The following is a 23152-nucleotide window of genomic DNA, read 5'->3' on the forward strand; positions in this document are numbered from 1 at the left end:
GGCGAGTCAGGACGTTGCCCCGGAGTGGCCTGTAAGCGTGTAGACCAGTTGTATGCAGGCGGTTCCGGACGGTCTGCACGGAGATGCGGCGGCCACCAGGCAGTGCCCTAGCGGTCACCGAGGCTGACTGGAACCGATGCCTGAGATGGGTGACCCGGATGTAGCGATCTTGCGCCTGTGTCGTCACTCTAGGTCGTCCTGACCTTGGCGCGGGAGCTGACGACCCAGTTTGTTGAAAACGGTGCCAGAGGCGAGAGATGGTGCTCTGGGACACCCGCAGGGCTCTGGCAACCTCGGATTGGCTCTGGCCTGCTTGAAGGCGGCCAAGGGCGTTCTCTCGTACTGAAGCGTTGAGTTGTGACATTTTTCATTTCCTCAGGGAATGGCCGCATCAGTCAGAATTGCTTCGCTTTTTATTGCCCAAGTTGGCACATGAGCTCAGCTAACCTTACGCAAAATTTCGAGTGAAATCTCAAAAAAACGTGCAGTACAGGAGCACAAAACAACAAAATGTGCGTTTTTGGCCTCAAAATGCACATCTTGCACGTGCGCGGTGAATTTTGCTCACTCAATCGACTATCAGGTTCAACTGAACTGCAAAAGCTAGTTTCGAGGCGTTCCAATCAGAATGTTTGTCTGGAACTTAGAACTATTCACCTATGCGATACTTCTATTTGCACAGTGTAGTTTGGTCTTGTTGTGCACCCAAAGGTGTAGACTGTTCACGAGCAATTCTACGGTAGGTATATTAAAATAAAATATGTGTGTGTTTTAGTGTGTGTGTGTGTGTGTGTGTGTGTGTGTGTGTGTGTGTGTGTGTGTGTGTGTGTGTGTGTGTGTGTGTGTGTTCGTGCGTGCGTGATTCTGTGTGCGTGCGTGTTTCTGTATGTGTCTATGCATGTATGTATTCTCTGTAGTGCTTTCTTTCATATTTCTTTACATGTATGGGGGTACACATATGCATGTTAATTTGACGTTAACGTTAACATCAGGTAATGTGTATCAAAGAGAAGTGAGTTAACCTCAGACAGATGTCAGTTATACCTTCGTACAGTCACTGTAATCCCCGAAAAAGAAAAGTCACTAAAAGCGAAAGTGCATTAAGTGACAACATGTTAAGCCTTACATTGTCCATGGCTGGGGTTTCTTCCCCCACACACGTCATATTACTTGAAATCTGTCGAATTATTGCATTATCTTCTGACACCATTCACCGGCGCGTTGGAAGTTACTTTTTCTCGGGATTTCTCTTCGCATACTTCTCTTCCTAAAACACGAGGGCTGCCCCCATCCCAATGGATCATATGGTTGTCTGGCGATTTTGCTCTTTGCTTTCATGTGGTGCCTCCCCTATACAATGGTCTGCTTGTGCCCTATTTGTACTATGTACTATGTACCCTTCGATTAAAATGAGTGCATAGTTCTCACTTCTCTTTCTAAAACTAAACCCTGTCTCCCTCTTCCAGATTATGGTTGTCAGACAAGTTTGCCTTCTATACCTTTTCCACGCCATCCCTCACATCGTCTGCTTTTGCTCTGCTGTCATAGTATACTTTTCATTTGCAGATCGTTCTATTGTAGGCTGACTCGTAAACATTCACAGATCCGTCCACGCGATTATACAAGTAATAAGAGCCCCCTTCCACTTGAAGACACAATCTAAATGTACAGCATGGCTGCTTTCCGTGCAGAGTTGGATTGTGTGTGTGTGGCTGAACTGATTTTGTAATTAACTGTCATATGTGTACATGTCAAACTGCGACATTAATTCAATAAAATAGTCGAGCTCTGCACAGGAAACAGCCAGTCTATTGATTTTAGGGTATATATATGTAAATGTAAGGAAACCGATTTCCTCTTTGCGCGCACGTGTGTGTGTGTGTGTGTGTGTGTGTGTGTGTGTGTGTGTGTGTGTGTGTGTGTGTGTGTGTTCGTGCCTGCGTGAACCATTCTGTCTGTGTGACATATAAGCTTAACTAATACTTCTTTTATGTAATACTCCTCCCCATTCAGGTTCATAGTACTAACGATGTCACTTTGAATGTTTGGTGCTGAAAGGCGCTGCTCTAGTTCTTTTCAATATGCTTTCTTTATTCCTGGCTTCGAGATTTTGAGCAAAACGCTTGAAAACATGTACTTAGTGTGTCTGTTGTCAGCGCGTCCGTTCCTTTGAAGTTCCGATTCATTCGTTGTAAAAACATTTTGCAAACACTCATCCCATCCTTCATTTCCAATCCAAACAGAAAATGCGACGCGAATTTCATTTCTTTATCAAAAATGTCCGTCGATGGCTTTCAAGAAGGAAACCCAACCTATGCTAATGCCTCCAAAAAATGACCAGTAATTTGCCAGTTATTTCCAAGCCGTCCGTACTAATTTGCTTTACATAATTCTGTTCGCGAGCCCAACACGGTAATGTTCCCCCACTTGAGTTTTCGAGTGTTGGTCCCCCGCCCCGCCTCGGATTAGGAACGCCGAGCTCCGTAGATCTTTAGCCGGTGATAGTATTGAAAGACCCCCCTGTGCACCCCGAGAGTCCATTCTAGGGTTTCGTCTCATTCCGGGGGAAAGCCGATAGGATGTTGCGACAAGTTAGCATAAACCACTTTTTGAGGCCACAATGGCTTCGTGGCGGGTTCACCACAACGTGCGAAAAGCTATGAATGGGAAACATTATTTGCTCAAAATCTTTCTCCGGAGCGGGGCGCATTCCTTACGACCAAAAGGCATCCTTGTAAATTGGTCCTCACAGCCACTTAGGCAGCTCACAGGCCTTTAATCAACCACGGCGGAGAAAAAAAACGAGGGGGTTGGCAGCGCATGGGTGGGCCGTGAGGACAGGTTTTTTGAGACAGGGGGGATCATTATGGCATATGTATTTAACCCGCCTCCCTAATTTACTGTCCCTTTGTGCTGGCAGACGTTCTGATTCCTATGGGAGTGCCTGGCAATGGGAATGGTTGTAAAATAAAGACTTGAAGAAGTGAGGTATATATATATATATGTGCAGTGAATAATTATTTGTTGGCGAGAGAGGAGGAAGAGTTGCGATAAAGAGAGCTAGAGGTGAGAGATTGATTGATTACTTGATTGGTTGATCTTTAATAAATTAGGATAGATGTATAAGGCACACACCTGGTATTATTCCAAGGCATATATGGAAAGCAAACATATAGGAAAGCAAACAAACAAACAATCAAACAGACAAACAAACAAACAAGCAACCACGCACAATACAAACTAGGAATGCTAAACTATGCGTCTTTAGAACAGCCACTGCAATTAATAAACATTACTATAATCAACCGCCCAAAAATAAAAGGGCAAAATGTTTCGTATGCAAACTTAAAGGCACAGTAAGCCTCCCGTTAACCATCACAGATTCTGTCAGGCTTTTACACACAGTACAAACACCCTTTCATTTAAACACTCACCGCTATTTTATTTATTATATTAGCATATAAATCATGATTGTATTGATTGTATTTATTGTTCAAAATGACCCCATGGGTTATGGACCAATAAACTTGAACTTGAACTTGAGAACATCCTAGGTGCCCTCCGTAAAGAGCGAGCAATTTTCAAAGAATTTATTTTTGCGTGGTTTTATCATACCCCTGAACCCGTGTGATCCAGTTTCCCTTTTTCACAATGCAGTCGTCAGTTTGTAATTTGAATGCGGCTCGCTGTAAGCTTATCTGCAATAGCACGTTATTATGTACCTCTGACTATGCACGAAACAAACGGATGAGGTTCACAAAAACTCTAGCGATGGCTTTTGACTGTTCAGAGGAACTGGCGATGCTAACAAACCGTCGTCTGCTACGAGAACCACGACCTTGCGTGACCCTGCTTCCGGGCTTTTCTTTTTTCAAACTTTCAAAACTTGTCTTGATGAAAAAAGAATTCATTTATGATTTAAGAATGTTTGTGTAACAAGCTGTCAATTTATTATTTAAATTTTAAAAGTTAGGTCTAGCGCCAAAACGCACCACGGTCCGATTGTGTGAGGAGACAATCCGCAAAATTAATTCTTTAAAAATTGCTCGCTCTTTACGTAGGGCACCTACGATGTTCCCGTTCGGTGAGCGTTCAAGTGGAAGGGTGTTCGTACTGTGTGTAAAAGCCTGACAGTATCTGTGATGGTTTACGGGAGGCTTACTGTGCCTTTAATAACAACTACAAAGATTACAAAGAAAAGTAAGGATAATGTAAGTTAATAATGTAAGGTTATAATGCAATTATACCTAATATCAGATGTGCATTTGAGATGGAGAGAGAGAGAGAGAGAGAGAGAGAGAGAGAGAGAGAGAGAGAGAGAGAGAGAGAGAGAATTGAATTGAATTGAACTTTATTTAACAAGGATTAAGATTTAAGGCTACGCCTTTTCTTACACTCTGTCCTTGGGACGCACAGACACACAATGATAAAATTGAAAAATTAAAAATTAAAAAGTTAAAAAGTTTACCAACAAAAGGAGGTCAGAAAACTTCAGCACGTGATGATAAAGATGACGATAACGATGATGATGATGATGATGATGATGAAGATGAGGCATGAAGAGCATATCTATGTGGTTATTCATAAAATAAAATGCATACTATGCAAGTAATTATAAGTACAAGCTGGTAGCAATCGAACATGTAGCAATAGTACAACAAAAATATGTTCAGAATATACAATCGCATAAAAAATGTTTACCAGCAAAATAGATGGTTTCAGCAGCAAATAGGAAGGAGTGAGCAGCGAATGTGAAGCAGCAAATTGGATGAATTCAACAGCAGAATAGATGAATTGAACAGCCAAGCAGATTTCTTTAACAGTAAAAAAGATGAAAAATCCAGCAAAATGAGAACAGCAAAAAGGATGAAAAAACAGCAAAACGGACACAAATCAGCAAGACGGACACAAATCAGCAAGACGGACACAAATCAGCAAAATCGTAATAAAAATTGAAGAAAAAGTTCATACAAAAAATGGACAAAAACATGAAATCGCATTCACTCTATTTGAAAAAAATCAACACACACACACACACACACACACACACACACACACACACACACACACACACACACACACACCACCTTGCACTACCACCAAAAAAAGGAATGTGAGAGGATGCCCATGCAGAGCGCCCTAGCAAGTACACCAGACAGTCGGATGCAGAGAATGCCCATGCAGAGCGCTAGCAGCAAGTACACCAGACCTACTGACGTATGAGAGCTGGTTTTGCCAGCCTAGGTCGTCCCCTCTTTCGCTTCTCTCCCAGGGGGACGGTCTTTGCCTGTGCTGGTGGTTCAGAAATGAACAGCCGGATTTCCATGCCAAGTGAGTGTTTACATATGTTGGACTTCATGTAGACAGGGCAATTGCAGTCAATTCTGTTGTCCTCCACGGTCAGACTCGAAACCGAGTTCCGGCTCTCCTTGTACTGATCAAACGATTCCCAAGAGGCTCTCTGGAACTGGTCTTGCTGAATCCTGACAGCTGTCTTCAGGTCCATGTTCTGAAGCGACTCCGAGGCCACGAACACTTTCTGGTTCCTCTTGATGGACTTTGCGTTTGAAGATGCCCACTGATAGGCAGCCGTCCAGCAGGGCAAGGTTCTGTCTGGTTCTTGGGCCACTGGGATATGATCAGGCTGAGCGTTGTCTCTCTCCCTGGACCAGTTCAGGACAATGTCTCTTTCAACAAGGGTTAGGAATCTGGACAAGTCAAGCCTCTCACGAAATGTGTTCTGACGTTTGATGGTCTGGTTTATTGCCTCCAGTCCATTGTTTGTGGAAGGAATTCCCTGGGCGTAGCCTTCGTACCAGGTGTCATTGCGGTCGATCCATGACCCCTTGAAGTACTCCACGAAAGACAACAATCCGTGATCGTCGGAATCTTCCCATTTGGCCAGGAACAAAAGAACTTCATGATGAAATGAATCTTCATCTAGACAAAGCTGCAGCTGACTGATGTCATCACGTACAGCTTGACGGGTTCTTTGGTCTCTGATTCTCAGAAGATGCTTGTCTACGTTCATGACAACATGAGCCCAGCATGTGATGTTTTTTTCCGGTTCACGCCCAAAGGTAGGCATATCCGTTCCTGATGGCAGGAGCGGCATAAGCGATCAAGTGAGAAGGCACAAAACCGTCATGATCATCTGGAGTCACCTGGCTGATTCCTTTTGCAATGGACGAAAACAAGAAGTGGAAATCGTCCTTCGTTTCATTCTTTGTAACCGCAAGACCTAGAGGGTGAAACCTGCGGTTAGCATCACTGTACCCCAAGATAAGTACAGGGAAACCCTGCCATATCAACTTATACGTTTCTGTCTGCATGGACATTCGCAGCATCAGCACCAAGTTTCAGCAGACGCTTGGTTGTCATGCACACCCTGAAAAAAGCCTCTTTCTGGTCATACGAACACTCAAAACCACAAACAAAAGTTACATCATCATCATCAGGCACAACTGTGCGAGAATCAGCCCATGCTGCAAGTACACCCAGGGAAATTGTATGCTTTCCACATTCTTTCATTCTCAGACCGACAAGGTAATTTTTGAGCTGGGCTTTCGATCGAAGGCAAGTTTGCAAAGTCCCTATTGCGCAGTGCTACCAGAATCGCCCTTGGTTTTCTCACACCATCTCTGAACAGAGAATCAATCACAGTCCTTGTGTCTGGGTGAATCCCCCTTGTAGGCCTTGGTGTAGTTGCGTAGTCGTGTTCGCCGGATTCATAGAAGGAGACGGTTTGGTCTTCAGTGTTGTAGAGTAGGAACATCCCCGCCAAGCAGCTGGCTCCTCGTTTACACTTGAAGTACACCTTCTTTCCATCAGTCGTCTTATGTGGGTAGCTTATGGCCCACTCATCCTGAAACGACATAAAGCCTGTGCGAGGAACGAAACACCTTACTCCTTCTCCTCATCTACCGACTTGCATCACCTCCATCACCATTTCTGGAAAATCACTGCCAGTATTATCGTCGCCGACACCAACATTGTTGTCCACCGACATCACCACGACCAGTATGTATGTGCTAATCACCATCACTTTTATCACAATCATCATCATCATTCGCCATCACCTTATTCCCTACAGCAATCATCATCATCATCAACATCATCATTACCATCATCATCACTCCTCTTACTGCCATCATCATCATCATTCCCACTGATCTTCATTACCATTCAACTATAAAGTGCTCACCTTAGACACAAAATCATCGGCAGCCTTTTCATCATCAAAAGTCCGTTGTTTCTGCCATTCCCTGGCCATTCCCCTACACCTTTTTGCTTGTGGCAATTCTTCATTTTCACTGGATGATGCCTCTTGGGAGATGGGGTGGATGGTCTCAAACTCAGTGTCATCCATACTTGACAAACTGTGTTAAAACTGTGTTGCACTTACATGCAGTTGCCCCACAGTAGTTCAGATCTAGTCACAAGAAGTTATCTAGAAGATGAAAATACTCAGTCTCAGTAATAAAGCGTGCCGTAATAAAGTACATGTCAACCCACAATTGCTAGAAGGCGAACAAAGCTCAGGTGAATAAGACCCAGATACAACTCTGATTACAGTTCATATGTAGTCACGTTTGTTGAATTCATGTAATCTGCTGCTGTGATCATCTATTCTGCTGCTGTGACCATCAATTCTGCTGTCAGTTGTATTTTCTTGCTGGTAAAGTATCTAATTTGCAGTTTAAATATCATCTCAGCTGTTCAAACAGCAAATCTGCTGGTTAACCATCTTTTTTTCTGCTAAAATATCCAATTTGCTGCTAAGTATATTTTTTGCTGCCAAAAATATTTATCGCAGCTAATTTGCTGTTGAAACCCATCTTTTTTACTGCTGGTCCATCTTTTTTGCTGCTGGTCCATCTAATTTGCTTGCTGGTCCATTAAATCCCTGCCATATACAATGCACAGCATATCTTTGGCGAAATACTAAGTGTGGTAAATCAAAACGCGTTAAACTACTCAGACATTAAGTGTTTTTTGACACATTTTTAAAAACGTTTTAATGATTTTAAGTGCTTAAAGGATGATGGAAGTGAATTCCAAACTGATGTACCCGAAAAAGCAAGACTGGTCTTATAAAGGTCAATTCGTGGAATCGGTGGGATCAAGTTGACCGACCCATAATCTGTCGGTAGCTTTATTAAATAATGATGTAATGTAAATCGGCACTTTACCGTAATACAATGTATGCATGAAAATGTCTTTGTTTAACTTGAGATGCTTTTCCAGTGGAAGAAAGTTAAGCATTTTTAATTTCATATCTGTTGGGGCATTATCCTTTACGATGAGTTTAGCCGAGCGACGATAGAGAGAGTCTAACTTTTTCAAGTGGACATCACTGCTGCCATCCCAGAGCGTCGAAACATAATTGATGTGAGGCATTACATGAGCATGGTGGAATATTTCCAGAGTCCTGCTGTCCGTAAATTGCTTTAACTTGGATAGGAGGAAAACGTTCTTGGCTACTTTCTTGCAAATATGCTGTAATTGTGCCTGCCACTTGAATTCACAATCAATAATTACCCCTAAAACGCGATGCTGTTGAACTTGTTCAATTGATTGTGTACCAATGGTAAGATTTAGTTTGAGTGGAGAAATCTGGTGTTTTTGTCTGGTTGCAATTACCATACTTTTAGTTTTTATTGGATGGACAAGCATAACATTGGCACTACACCAGTTATTTACATCGTTTAAAGCTGTTTCAAGGGAGGACTCTATTACTGGAACAGACTTTCCACTTGAATGAAGAGAAGAATCGTCAGCAAAAAAATAACTTCTTACATTGCTATCAGAAATGTGCAGTGGCAGATCATTGATATACAGACAGAACAAGATCGGCCCAAGCACTGACCCTTGAGGCACCCCGCATTTCACAGTCTCCTCAGTAGATATTTTACAGTTTAGGGCAGTATATTGAGATCTGTCCAGTAAATAGGAAGCAAAACAGTTACACACTGAACTGTTTCTGATATACAACTGTAATTTCTTCAATAAAATTGAATGATCAACAAGATCAAACGCTTTTTTAAAGTCAAGAAACACAGCACCACTGATTTCAGATCGGTTTGTTGCAGACAACCAGGTGTCGCATAGCGTGGTAAGGGCGCTGTGACAAGAGTGATTTGTTCGAAAACCAGATTGAAATTGATGGAAAAGGTTTCTGCTTTCTATGTACGCGAGCAAATGTTTGTGAATATGTTTTTCCAATGGTTTGGATAAAATGGGTAATAAGGAAATGGGTCTAAAATTATTTGGGTCGGATAAATTTCCACCTTTATGGAGTGGAATAATTTTTGCTCTCTTTAATAAACTAGGTACAGTATTTTGCTTTATGCAGAGATTATACACATAGGTGAGTGGCTCCACAATATATGGTAGAGCTAATTTGGCCAAGTAAGCAGGAATCTTGTCAGGACCCATGGATTTTTTTATTTTCAAGGCCTTCTAGCGCCTACCTACCTCATGCACTGCCATGTCTGGAATAGTAAAAAAAATCGTCTGGTTTACATTTGTCATTACAAAAATCATGTAATTTTGAGAGTGAGACTTCAAAATCAGAATCAGGACTGTCGCATTTTGCAGATTAATTTAGCCTATTGGCAAGGGACAAAAAATGGTTATTAAAATCTTCAGGGGAGATGGTTGGGGCAGACCGATTTGAGTTCTGTTTAGATTTACCTAATATGTTATTAACAGCACGCCAAACTGTTGCAATATCGTTCTTGTCCTCGATTAATATATTAAAATAATTTGCTTTTGCTTGATGTGTTAATTCTGTCACTTTATTCCTTTGTTTCTTAAAGTCAGACTTCATGTTGTTTGCTTTGTAAAAATTACGCAGGGACATGGCTTCAATAATCTGTTCCGTCAACCATGGGGGAAGAGATGGATATTTCACTCGGTGGTGACGTAGTGGGGCATGCGTATCCACTATAGGATAAAGTATATCTAAAAGGGCGCCTAATGCCTCGTCAGCAACAACATGATTAAACACAGAGGAAAATGGTGCTGAACTGAGATCAAAGAAGAACTTGGTTTCATCAAACTTTTTAAAGCTTCTGTATTCAATAGTTGTATAGAAAGAGAGAGAGAGAGAGAGAGAGAGAGAGAGAGAGAGAGAGAGAGAGAGAGAGAGAGAGAGAGAGAGAGAGAGAGAGAGAGAGAGCTTTTACGCAAAAGTAAAGACGTCTCAAACGTATAAAACGAGGGGAGAAATCAACTTTAAAGTTCAAATTTAACATCGATCTTTGTCATTCTGGGTGGGTGGCAACCACTTGGAACAAGTACTTGTCAATGGTCTTTTTCCGCCGGCGTTCCATTTGACGGCTATACGCCAGGAAAGACACACGAACAACGCTGTTCGCACAGACACTAGTGACCTTACTCGCATCATTTAGTGTCAGACACGTTTTGTAAAAGAGAGTCTCAGGAATGTTTTTCTTTGCATTTGAAACTGCATTTTATTTTCTCTCAGGTGCCAGGGGACCGGTTTCTCATAACTTTCAATTACTGTTGTTATAGATTTAGAGCGCTTACTTCCCTTTTTATGTTTTGTGTTTTTTTCTTGTTCGTTTGTTTGTTTTTAGCTCTGTGTGTGTGTGTGTGTGTGTGTGTGTGTGTGTGTGTGTGTGTGTGTGTGTGTGTGTGTGTGTGTGTGTGTGTGTGTGGACATGTTTGAGCATTATGATTGACGAATACATTAAAAGAATTAATTTCCATTCCCACTCATGTCGCCCACTGTCCAGTGTCCCAAGCCCCGATTGAAGCATCCACTTTCTTTGGAAAATATATTACCAAAGTTACCCTTGTGTGAGATACCGATATTCAATGGGGTTACAACATCTTTAGTGGGAATGTCTCTCATACAGTTACTTCCTTCAGGCACTACCCAGATGTAGTTTTCTTATTGGCCATATTTGTAGTTTGACTTTTCTTCCAGATTGTGACGCAGCTGCTCGTGAAGCAAGCATACTGTGCACATATGGGTGATATCTATATATATATATACGACTTGTGTCTGTGTCTGTGTGTGTGTGTGTGTGTGTGTGTGTGTGTGTGTGTGTGTGTGTGTGTGTGTGTGTGTGTGTGTGTGTGTGTTCGCGATGCACGGCCAAAGTTCTCGATGAATCTGCTTCAAATTTGGTGGGCATATTCAGGTAGACCCCGGACACAACCTGGTCGATGAGAATTTTCAACACGTGCTCTCAGCGCGCAGCGCTGAACCGATTTTGGTTTTTCTGTTCATCTTCCCAGATCCATTCCCAGTAACTCTTCCTTATCTTCTCCAGTGTTTTGCGTTTATCTCCCTTCCTTCGTGTGGCGTCAATCCATATTCCCGTTACTATTTTTAGAAGGTCACTGTCCACAACGCTTTCATCACGGCGAAGCCGGATATTCCCGTTACTATTTTTAGAAGGTCACTGTCCACAACGCTTTCATCCCGGCAAAGCCGGGTATTACTCTACTTCTTCCCGGCGAAGCCGGGTATTCGGCTCTACTTCTTCCTGGCGAAGCCGGGTATCATTCGGCTCTACTTCTTTCCGGCGAAGCGGGTATTCATTCTAGTAACATATATACTCGGAGGCAAAAGAAACGCAAATAAAGGATGCGTTAATTAAACCTTTATGGACTTGAAATAAAAAGAAAATAATGATACTAGCATGTTCTGCACGTGTTGTTTAAGCGGTCTTATCTTGTCAGAACCGTGTTTGCCGTTATCTGGGTCACACGTGAGGTCTTGTTGACGGGGATCCCAAACCGTCATGGGGACCACTTTCAGCACATGCACAATGTGGAAAAGCAGCTTTTCGTGTTCAGAGTGTTCAGGCAAGCTGTACCATACTCACAAAACTGTTACAACATTCATTTCTGCGACACAGGCGCGATGCCGAGACTATCACCAGATCAGCGCCAACAGGCGATCGGGAGACTTGATGCCAGACAATCAGTTCAGCAAGTTGCTAGGGCATTTGGAGTAAATGTCACCACGGTTTATCGCCTGCAGCAATGTTTTCATGCCAATAACAGTCCCGGAGACTTACCAGGACGTGGCAGACCCCGGGTAACAACAGCCCGACAAGATCGCCATCTTGTCCATCAACACCAGCGAGATGCATTCGAAACTGCCGCCAACACAGCCCGTAACACATTTGGGGTGCATGGACAACCCGTCAGTGCCAGAACTCTACGCCGACGCCATGGTGGGCAGAACCTGGTAAATCGGCGTCCTGCTCGACGTCCCGTGTTGACAGCTCAGAATCGCCTGGATCGTCTGGCCTGGGCCCAGCAGCATGCCCACTGGCGCCATCGGGACTGGCGGAGGGTTCTTTTTTCGGACGAGAAGCGCTTTTGCCTGGAACCTGGCGATGGGCGTGTCCGGATCTGGCGAAGACCTGAACAGCGGTTTGCTAACAATAACATCCTGCAGCAGGATCGATGGGGAGATGCCAGCGTCATGATATGGGGCGCCATTGGTGTCAATTAGCGAGTGGGACCTGTCGTCTTTCAGAACGTCGGCCAAGGTCGTGGGAATGGTGTCAATGCAGACCGCTACATCAATCAAGTCATGCGTCCCTTTGTGGTTCCATTTGTCCAGAGGTACCAGAACTGCCTGTTCCAGCAAGACAATGCCCGTCCCCAAACTGCACGTGCTACCCAGGACATGTTGCGTCACAACAGCGTGAACATTCTGCCTCATCCTGCTCGATCTCCGGATCTCAACCCAATCGAACACTTTTGGGACATCATGCAAAGAAGGATTAATGCCCTTGCCCGGAGACCCCGCACAGCAGCAGAACTGCGTGCTGCCGTGACCCAGGTGTGGGCTCAGGTCCCTCAGCAGCAAATTAATCACTTCGTCCTCTCCATGTACCGGAGGTGCGCCACAGTCATCAACGCCCAGGGAGGAGCAACACGCTTTTGACTTTCAACAGTCTTCAGTGTTCAGTGGAACATGGCACGTCATGCTCTCATCCCAATACACTTTTCCGTATGGTTTTTGTATCGGTCAATTCGTTTCCTTGTTATTGTTAACCCGAAATAATTAATTCGACATTAAAATTCATGGGTAAGCCATCTTCACTGTAGCATTTGCGTTTCTTTTGCCTCTGAGTTTACATGTATACAATATTACAGAGACTAAAACCTTTGCTATAGCGTTGTCTTCTGCATACAAGTACAAACACACGCGGCACAGGCACAAACACACGCACGCACGCACACAAGCACGCACGCAGCCTGCGCACACGCACGCACGCAGCCTGCGCACACGCACGCACACACACACACACACACACACACACACACACACACACACACGCACACACACACACACACACACACACATCTGCCTTACATCGTGGAGACAGTAGCAGGCAGTCCTTGGAAGTCTTCAGACAGATATCTGTCCGTGTGTAATCAGTATGTCTGTCAGTCCGGGGATGCTTTCGGGTCTTCCCGAGGAATTCCATTTTCCTTTTGTTAAACCCCTGAACATGGACACGCTGATTTGTCATGCCTGCTTGTTTAGAACTTACTCTGCCCACATTCAGCCCCCTGCAGGACAGTGACGAATACGCACTAAATCAAGAACTTCCCAAAAGACATCAGCTGTATATTTGTGTAAGGCTCTGCATCACATTCTCTTCATTATGTCTTTCTGCTTTTTCTAAAGATCGCTTCGTCACACCTTCCCAGACAGATAGTCATGCTCTCTGACTCTCTCTTTACATCAAGTTTTCATTTTGTGTACTTACCATTTTCAAGGGGCCAATGGCCTAAGGAAATAAACTATTGTCTTGTCTTGTCTTGTTTCATCCCCTGTTATCACCATCAACACTATCAATGTCAAATCACTAACTCCTGCTACATCTCAGACGTCCGCATACCATATATTACCCCAAGGGCTGAAGTGCGCGAAGCTAAAGTGAATGAAACCCAAACGGATGAGAACAAACTGCGGGGTCTGGTTCGCTAAAATCACAACAAATCTCAATTTCAACCAATCCAACACCGCGGCTGATTCCCACCCGGTTAGTAACTTCCTCGTGCACCTCGGCCCAGGGCGACATACCACAACATGTGTGGGTCTTGTATTGAGTTCTCATCAACCCTTTTTCTTCTTTTTTGCTTGATAAGCACCTGGGCCTGAATGTGCAACGTCAGCACATCCTGACAGTGCGCAGTGTGTGTGTGTGTGTGTGTGTGTGTGTGTGTGTTGGGGGTAGGGGAGGAGGGTGTTTGCGGGGTCGGGGTGGGATGGGATGAGACGTGTGAGTGGAGAGGTTGACCACGACGATGATCGAAAGGAGATAGACTGCAAACGTTCCAAAATCAAGACTAAGAAACACCTTGGAAAACAAACCCATTAATCGACGCTAAGTGCTCTTTTGTCATTATTATCATTTTCCTGTTGTGCGTCTTGCTCGTCCAATCTATAGGGCCTATATTATCGATACATCGATGTTCCAGTGAATATTACCTTTTATCATTGACTATACGTTCCATAAACTAACCGCGTTCTTGTTTAAATCAAGATGATAGGCATCACATAATTCGGAATACGCATTTGGTCATCAATGGAGTGACCCTGTCAGAGAAACTCTCTCTCTCTCTCTCTCTCTCTCTCTCTCTCTCTCTCTCTCTCTCTCTCTCTCTCTCTCTCTCTCTCTCTCTCTCTCTCTCTCTCTCTCTCTCTCTCTCTCTCTCTCGCTCTCTCTCTCTTTCACACACACACACACACACACACACACACACACACACACACACACACACACACACACACACACACACACACACATTTTTCTCTCTCTCCCTCTCTCTCCTAAACATTTGACTGTGAAATGGCACATTGAGACATCGTCATTCCGACAAGAGGAGGAAACGCCCCCATGTTGTCTGGCGCCTGCCCCAAGTCGACCACAACGCCTTTCGAGAAGAAATCGACAATCGAACTGCTGGTCTTCAGGTCGTGTCTACACTGGTACAATGCTACTTCCGTTTCATGCCAAACTGACTCATCTAATTATCTGCAGGCGGTGTTGCAAAATGCCATGTAAAACGCGAACTGCTATATCCTGACTTAGCACCTATGTCAGACGAGTCACGAACGTTGCATTATTCTGTTTTCCTGAAAATTGCGAAGTTCGACTACCCCCCCCCCCCCCCTCCTCCTCCCCTTGCCTCTTGAAATAAATCTTGTGTTTATTCAATAAAATGTCTTACGTCTATATCTCTTGAAAAAATAGATCATTTTGTCGTCGGTGGGCTTTAATGGCACTGCCTCCACATATATTTGATACACACTTTAATTCAACAAAGCTACTTATTAAATGTAGAAAGTGTTGTACTAAAAAGCGTACTTCTATGATTATCAGATCATCACACAAGAGAAGAGATAAAGACCTGTCAATTTGATCCCACCCATTACACTAATTGATCTTTACGAGACTAGTCTTGCTGTTCGGAGTAGGCTACATCAAGTTGGAAAGCGCCGCAATCGTCTCCCAAACACTTGACGTCACTGAAAAGTTGTAAAAAAAAGTCTTTTAATAACCACTTCATGTCTCGTTGGTTGGTTTTTGTTTGGTTTTTGGGTTTTAATGTCCCTTCAGCAGATGCTAGCTGCTATTCGAGACCGATGCAGTTATTTTCTTTTTCACTTCACATGGCAAGTTCTACGTTTCAGGCTATTTACATTCAGATCTATCACTGTAAAAGAAGGTTCTAAAAATTAATCACTATCACTTCTGGTACTTCAAATTTTGTAAAAAATCTTGATCTCTTTTAAAAAGTTAAAAATCGTGTCCGGGGGAACATCCCGGAATAAAACCTTTTCCGCATTGTAGTGTTTGTCTCGAAATTCTTGAACGTCTACACATTTGGTGAGGACATGTTCTAATGTCCATGGTTCGTCGCATCCAAAACAATATGGTGGGTCTTCACCTTTCAGCAGATAAGAATGTGTGATGTGACTGTGACCAATGTGTAAGCGACAGAGAACTGTCTCTTCTTTTCTGTTGAGGCGACATTGAGGTAGGCTGTCTTATGAAGTTTATTTTCTTCACATTCGTCCCATTCGCTCTGCCATAGGTGCTTTATGTACATGTTGGTGCGAGTTCTGAAATCTGAATGCTTTGTGTGTTTGTCAGTGATGAGTCTTTCTCTGGCTTCTTTAGCAGCTTTATCAGCTGCAGAGTTGCCTCTAGTTCCGACATGGGACGGCACCCATGCAAACACAATCCTATTGCCTTCTTCAATCACAGATCTGCATGTAGCTCTTGGATTTCGACCAACAGTGGGTGATCTAGCTGAATTCCCTTCACAGCTGTTAGAGCCGATAGGGAATCCGACAGAATCAGGAAGTCTTTCTTTTTTGACTGATACACCTGTTTCAGAGCTAGCTGTAAAGCTTTCAACTCTGCAGAGAATACAGAACTGTCATCTGGAAGACGGGCCGAAAAAGCCCTATCTAGTTTAGGACCTGTGACAGAGGCTGAAGCCACTTTACTTTCAGCTTTGGACCCATCAGTGTATATTCGTTGGTGGGAAGGAAATTCGGAACAGAACTGGCTAAAATACTGTTTAAAAATCAAATCATTTGTCTCTGACTTCTTTAACCTTGTCAGATCTAGTCGAACTACTGGATCTGGCAATGTCCATGGTGGTGTTTTTGTCCATCTGTTTTCACTAACATGATCGAGTTTTAACTCGGACTCAACCAGATGTGGCTGAATCCGAGAAGACAGAGGAGCTCGATTATTTGGGTGACTTTCAAAAAATTCAGAGCATTGTGGTTGGAATACGCATTGGTAGGCTGGATTTGTAGGCATAGCTTTTAGTTTCAACACATAATTTAGGGTGAGTTTCAGGCGTCGCAACCTCAGAGAGGGTTTTTTGGCCTCAACATTATATGCTCTACTGGAGACGTCCTGAAAGCTCCCAGACAAAGACGTATACCCTGGTGGTGTATTGTGTCTAAAAGCCTTAGGTTGGGTTTTGCGGCTCCACCATAGACGACACAACCATACTCCAACTTGGATCGGATTAAAGCACGGTAAAGTCTGAGTAGAAGACTTTATCTGATTTTCAAAGAGTTCGTACACTATACATCCTATATTTTCATGATTGTGCATGTTCTGTTGACTATTTTTTGTGGTATTCTGTTGAAACACCTTGCCATTTATACTCCATTGCGGCTTGCTTGAGTCTTTGATGATGACAATGATGATCATGATGATGATTATGATGATCATGATCATTATTACAACGACAATGTTGATGATAATCATAATGATCAACATCTTTTCGACGTCGTATTTCATCGGCGTTATCTCTTTCTTTGTCTTCTTCATGCGTAGTTTTATTAAAAATGCTGTTAACGTATCTCTCTCTCTCTCTCTCTCTCTCTCTCTCTCTCTCTCTCTCTCTCTCTCTCTCTCTCTCTCTCTCTCTCTCTCTCTTGGACGTGCACGAAGCAAAACTTGATGCCAACCAACTTGGTGGGAACATGCCGCGGGGTCTGATTGGTTGAAATCCCAACAAATCTCAATTTCAACCAATCCGACCCGTCGGCTGTGTACCATTCGTTTGGATGGTACCAGTTTCGCTTCGTGTACCTCATTTTGTATTTTTCTCCGCCACTTCCATTTATGTTTTCATCTCTTTTGTTTCTTTTGTGGTCCGTCTTTTTCTTCACCTCTTCCCGTCTTCTTGTTCATTAGGGTCTAAGACGCGGGTAAAAGAAAAACCTAGCCTACAAGGAGATGACGTATCCTTTTCAAACAATATCTCAAGTCGGTTTTTTGCTCTTCATTATGACGTAGAAAACTGAAGTGTTGAGTGGGGAGGACAGGTTCAACACTGGGGGAACACCACCGTTGACGTAAAGCTAATTAAACACCTCTGAGACCGTCAGCTTACCTTGCTACCGCTGCCCAGATCAAAGCGTCGTCGGGTGCCGGCACAGAGATATCGGGTAGCAAACGGGTAGCAGCTCCACAGTTCTACAAAGACCGCCACCCGCCTAGTTCTCGGCATGGGGCTGACAGCTCATTTCTACCCTCGCTCTCTTAGTCGTCTGCTTGGCGCTCGGGAGAAAGGAGAGTGATTTCCCTTGGCTGTTCTCCTCGAGGAGAGGAGTTCCTTCCCTTGTTCGCCTCGCCGTAGAGGTCTGACCGCGCGGTAGAAGGGGTTTTGAATTCATGGTGAAAATAAAAGGGATTTTGAATTCATAAAGGGGATAGAAGGCGGGGGGATTTGGGCGACTGGCGATTACCACCCATGCAGGCGTGCTGATTTAGCGGGTGGCGAAAAACCATCCAAGCCCCTGCTTTCAACATGGGTGGGATCGCTGGAGATAATTCGCTCCACAAGTAGACCTGGCTAATGCTACTTAGGCTTCTTAATTTCACCTTCAAAGACTCGGCGCACAATGCTTGCGCTGATATCCCCTTTCCTGTTCAGATAATGACGTTATTTTACCTGGATTTTTTTCACTCCCGTATACTGACTCTCCTGATGTTCCAAAAAAATCTAACTAAAATCAATCACAGAAGTCGTCTGTTTTTCTCGCTTTGGTGTTGTATTACAACTGTCACTGTACTTGGAGATTCAAGATAGCAATTCTTTTGATGTGTGCTCCTGTTGCGTGTCGTAGTATTCCTTCCATCGTGTTATCTTGTGCTATGTTGCCTTGATGTGGTACACTCCTTTAGTAAGCGTCGTCAGCAATGTCTCTCTCTCTCTCTCTCTCTCTCTCTCTCTCTCTCTCTCTCTCTCTCTCTCTGTCTCTCTCTCTCTCTCTCTCTCTCTCTCTCTCTCTCTCTCTCTCTCTCTCTCTCTCTCTCTCTCTCTCTCTGTAATTGTTTTACGTTTGGGCGAGGGCTGGTTGAAAAGAAGCTCGTTTATATTGCTTATGCCACAACCCTCGTAAAATAAAATTTGATTTGATTTGATCTCTCTCTCTCTCTCTCTCTCTCTCTCTCTCTCTCTCTCTCTCTCTCTCTCTCTCTCTCTCTCTCTCTCTCTCTTGTTGTTGTTGTTGTTGTTGTTGTTGTTGTTGTTGAAGACTTGAATGAACTCGTATTTACGAAACAAAGCATAACTGTGTGCAGTGGTGTCTCAGTGATCAGTTCAGTAAAATGCACATTGGTTTTTGTTTTTTTCCTTCGCTTTTGGTGTCCATGTACCACTGTGGCGTTCCAATACTGTGTATATGCACAGGTATAACGACTGTCATTTACATTATTAGATATTGACGATGCTTTTATTTTTCAGGGTGCAAGTGCAAAAAGAGAAAGAAGCGGATCAAGAAGATGTTTCGCAAAAACAAGTATGATTATGGTAAGATGATTTAATTTCCCGTCTCCAGAACACAATTTCTGCTTTACTGAAAAAGCTTATTGAAACGAAAAATGCAAATACTGGTGTGTGCACGTGTGTGTGTATATATATATATACTCACGGAATAAAATAACTTAACATTGTTTAGAATGTAATATCTCAAAATCGGAAAAAGTTACAGGAGTGATTTTTGTACCAACGTAAAGCTTGTTCAATTGCTCATTATGGGCAAAAAACCGGAATAGTCTGGCTTGTTCCGTTTTTTTGCAATTTGAGCTCAAAGACGCATGGTGTCATTTTGGAGTTTACAAACTTAGCACTGTGTGTTTGACAGCGCTGTGCGTGCACTGATTGCCTGGTCACTCCGAATCTCCTAGCAACATCAGTATAAGTCATCCCTCCTCTCAACATTCCTATTGCGACGAGTCTATCGTTCACACACGTTCGTGGCATGGTGAAAGACAGAGTGGACAGTTTTGGGCAAAGAGAAAGAAACATTTTAGTGAGTTGTTCTCACTCACAAACAAACGGACAAACCAAAGGCAGTACTTTCATGCAATATTCGTGGATCAGCAGCAGACCTTTTGCAGGTTTCAAGTACGGGTAGACGTGCCCCGAGAGTCAAAGAGTGCAGGCCTACCTGTTTACAGCACACACAGCGTGGACTGGCTGTCGGCAGCGTCGGCAAGCTTAGGCGTCAGTCTAGTAAACTCCAAAATGACACCATGCGTCTTTGAGGACCAATTGTGAAAAAACTAAGCAACCGAGAACATTCCGGTTTTTTTCCTTTTCTCAGGAATTGATGGTTCTATGATCGTACCACCCCGCTCTCCTGCAACTTTTTCCGATTATGAGATATTAAATTTTAAAACATGTTAAGTTATTTTATTCCGTGAGTATATATATATATGTGTGTGTGTGTGTGTGTGTGTGTGTGTGTGTGTGTGTGTGTGTGTGTGTGTGTGTGTGTTTTGGGGGGAGGTAAATTGCGTTCATTTATTAAGTGACAAAGAGGAGAGAAAAAAACAAGAAAAAAAAAGTTTTTTTGAGAGAACGTTTAATTATCGACAGAACAAAACATTCTCTAGAACCTCGACATTTGAGTTTTAAACATCAGCAGTCTATATCTTTTTACATAGAGGGGGAATCGAGACGAGGGTCGTGGTGTATGTGCGTGTGTGTGTGTGTGTGTGTGTGTGTGTGTGTGTGTGTGTGTCTGTCTGTCTGTCTGTGTGTGTGTGTATGTAGAGCGATTCAGAGTAAACTACTGGACCGATCTTTATGAAATTTTACATGAGAGTTCCTGGGTATGATATTCCCAGACTTTTTTTCATGTTTTCGATAAATGTCTGATGACGTCATATCCGGCTTTTTGTAAAAGTTGAGGCGGCACGGTCACACCCTCATTTTTCAATCAAATTGATTGAAACTTTTGTAAAGCAATCTTCGATGAAGGCCGGATTTCGGTATTGCATTTCAGTTTGGTGGCTTAAACATTAATTAATGACTTTGGTCATTAAAAATCTGAAAATTGTAATTAATTTTTTTATATAAAACGATCCAAATTTACGTTCATCTTATTCTTCATCATTTTCTGATTCCAAAAACATATAAATATGTTATATTTGGATTAAAAACAAGCTCTGAAAATTAAAAATATAAAAATTATGATCAAAATTAAATTTCCGAAATCGATTTAAAAACAATTTCATCTTATTCCTTGTCGGTTCCTGATTCCAAAACCATATAGATATGATATGTTTGGATTAAAAACACGCTCAGAAAGTTAAAACGAAGAGAGGTACAGAAAAGCGTGCTATGCAGCACAGCGAAACCACTACCGCGCTAAACAGGCTCGTCAGTTTCACTGCGTTTTGCACGAGCGGCGGACTACGGTCATTGTGAAAAAACGCAGTGCGTTCAGTTTCATTCTGTGAGTTCCACAGCTTGACAAAATGTAGTAATTTTGCCTTACGCGACTTGTTTCTTCTTTTTTTTTTACGGTTTATGCGGATCATAAATAGATTTCCCCATGTTTTTTTAATGTTTATTTTGCCCTAGATTAATTCTCTTATGCTAAAACGGAGGCTGACTGATATTTTATTATCGGGTAGTAACATTAGAGCTAGACTGAGTTTTCATCGAGTAAGCTTGCCTCTCAAATTCCAAACTTTGACAAAGCACACGTACGTACTCCACAGCAACCTCTTTCTTATACTTACCTTACCTTTACGGCAAACTTAAATATGTACCTTTTTTCTTTCATTTTCATTCCATCTCTTTCGTGTACATGATTATTTTTATCGCCACTGATTCTGTCGAGACTATAACAAGGAATAATACCATCCTTTCATTTGAATATTTACCCAAAAATCAACAGCCTGGCTGCTTCCTGGGCATATTTTGATCTTTTGCTGCATTCATTTTGCACTTTAACTTACACAATGAATCCAACAAACACATGTCAATGTGTACAGGAGGCAGCCAGGCTGCTGATTGTTGGTATGTCATTGTGTTCGAGTGAAAGGATGATCCTGTCACGTGTAAAGGCCTCGACTGATCGGCGGGGTTGTTCATGAACGTTTACACGCGAGAGAAGGCTATTTTTTTTTTGTAACGCATCACGATGAGCAAAACATGCTACCTTTGCCAAAACGGACTATTTTCTCCGAATGTCCAGCAATCCGCGCAGTGGTGACTCGCCGGAAACGCGTGGACGCCACCACGATGACGCTGAAGGTGCAGGTGGAGGAAGTGCTCTTCTGCGGGAAAGTCAAATTCCCTCGCTCCAACCACGTGACTCTGTGGACCAATGGCAGCTGCGACTGCCCTAGGCTCCGACCAGGAAGAAAGTACTTGTTGGCTGGACACGAGGATGCCACCACTGGCAGGTTCCTGCTGGCCCCTGACACGGCCCTGTCCGTCAAATGGAGGGATAAATGGACTTCACGCGTCAAGGTAGGAATGGGAGATGGTAAATAGGAACCTCCTTTTTAAGACCTCACAAAATCTCAGAAAATTGATTCTTAAAAAGGAGGGCGTGTGTGTGTGTGTGTGTGTGTGTGTGTGTGTGTGTGTGTGTGTGTGTGTGTGTGTGTGTGTGTGTGTGTGTGTGTGTGTGTGTGTGTGCAAGGTCGCGCGAGTGTACATGCGTATTTGCGTGCGTGCGTGCGAGCGTGCCCCCTTGTTTCAAATCAGATTTAAACATTTCTGACAAATGTGTACGTTTTCAGCGATGGCACCAGATTCCCCACAAGAAGAAAGGACGCAAAAGTAGCAAAGGGGACAGGAGGTCTCATAAGCGCGGGAGGAAGCGAAGACCAAAAGGAAACACCAGATCAGGGTCACGGAGGAAAAGGATATCCAAGCAACGCTCCTTGGAGAGGAAAGCACTACACACCAACACAAATTTGACTCGCAGATAAAAACCAACATTTTTTTTTAATGTGTGCTGAAACTTCCTGTACATTGTGAGACTCATTGCTTTTTGTGTGACAGCAATTCTGGACAGGACGTATTGCTGCAATTGCAATGGACTATAGTACTGGAAGAAGGCAAACGCTCAGCATGTTACTCTATAACCTACTGAAGTTTTCTATAGCATGCTGAAGTTTTCTGCACCAAATCAACGTAAAAAGCGCACGGTAAAACACGGATGCTCTGCGTGCACCTTCCCGAAGGATGGATTGTTCAAACGATATAACGAATTACGGGAATCCTTAAATCGCACGAGAGCGTGATTCTGCTACAGGCCAACGAAAGTTGTTTGGGCAGGTGTGCAGAATGAGAAAGG

General features: G+C 43.3%; 1 protein-coding gene across 1 annotated transcript in view; it reads left to right on the forward strand.

Moving 5' to 3' along the window:
• LOC138971954 (secreted frizzled-related protein 3-like) overlaps positions 1-22784 on the forward strand; it is a 52074-nt gene extending 29290 nt beyond the window's left edge. Inside the window, exons 5-7 of the mRNA XM_070344800.1 lie at positions 19294-19359; positions 22040-22317; positions 22593-22784. Coding sequence (XP_070200901.1) covers positions 19294-19359; positions 22040-22317; positions 22593-22784 — 536 coding nt within the window. The remainder of the gene's footprint in view (positions 1-19293; positions 19360-22039; positions 22318-22592) is intronic.
• The last annotated feature ends 368 nt before the right edge of the window (positions 22785-23152 follow it).

The sequence above is a fragment of the Littorina saxatilis genome, linkage group LG7 (genome assembly GCF_037325665.1).
Source record: "Littorina saxatilis isolate snail1 linkage group LG7, US_GU_Lsax_2.0, whole genome shotgun sequence".
NCBI lineage: Eukaryota > Metazoa > Mollusca > Gastropoda > Littorinimorpha > Littorinidae > Littorina > Littorina saxatilis.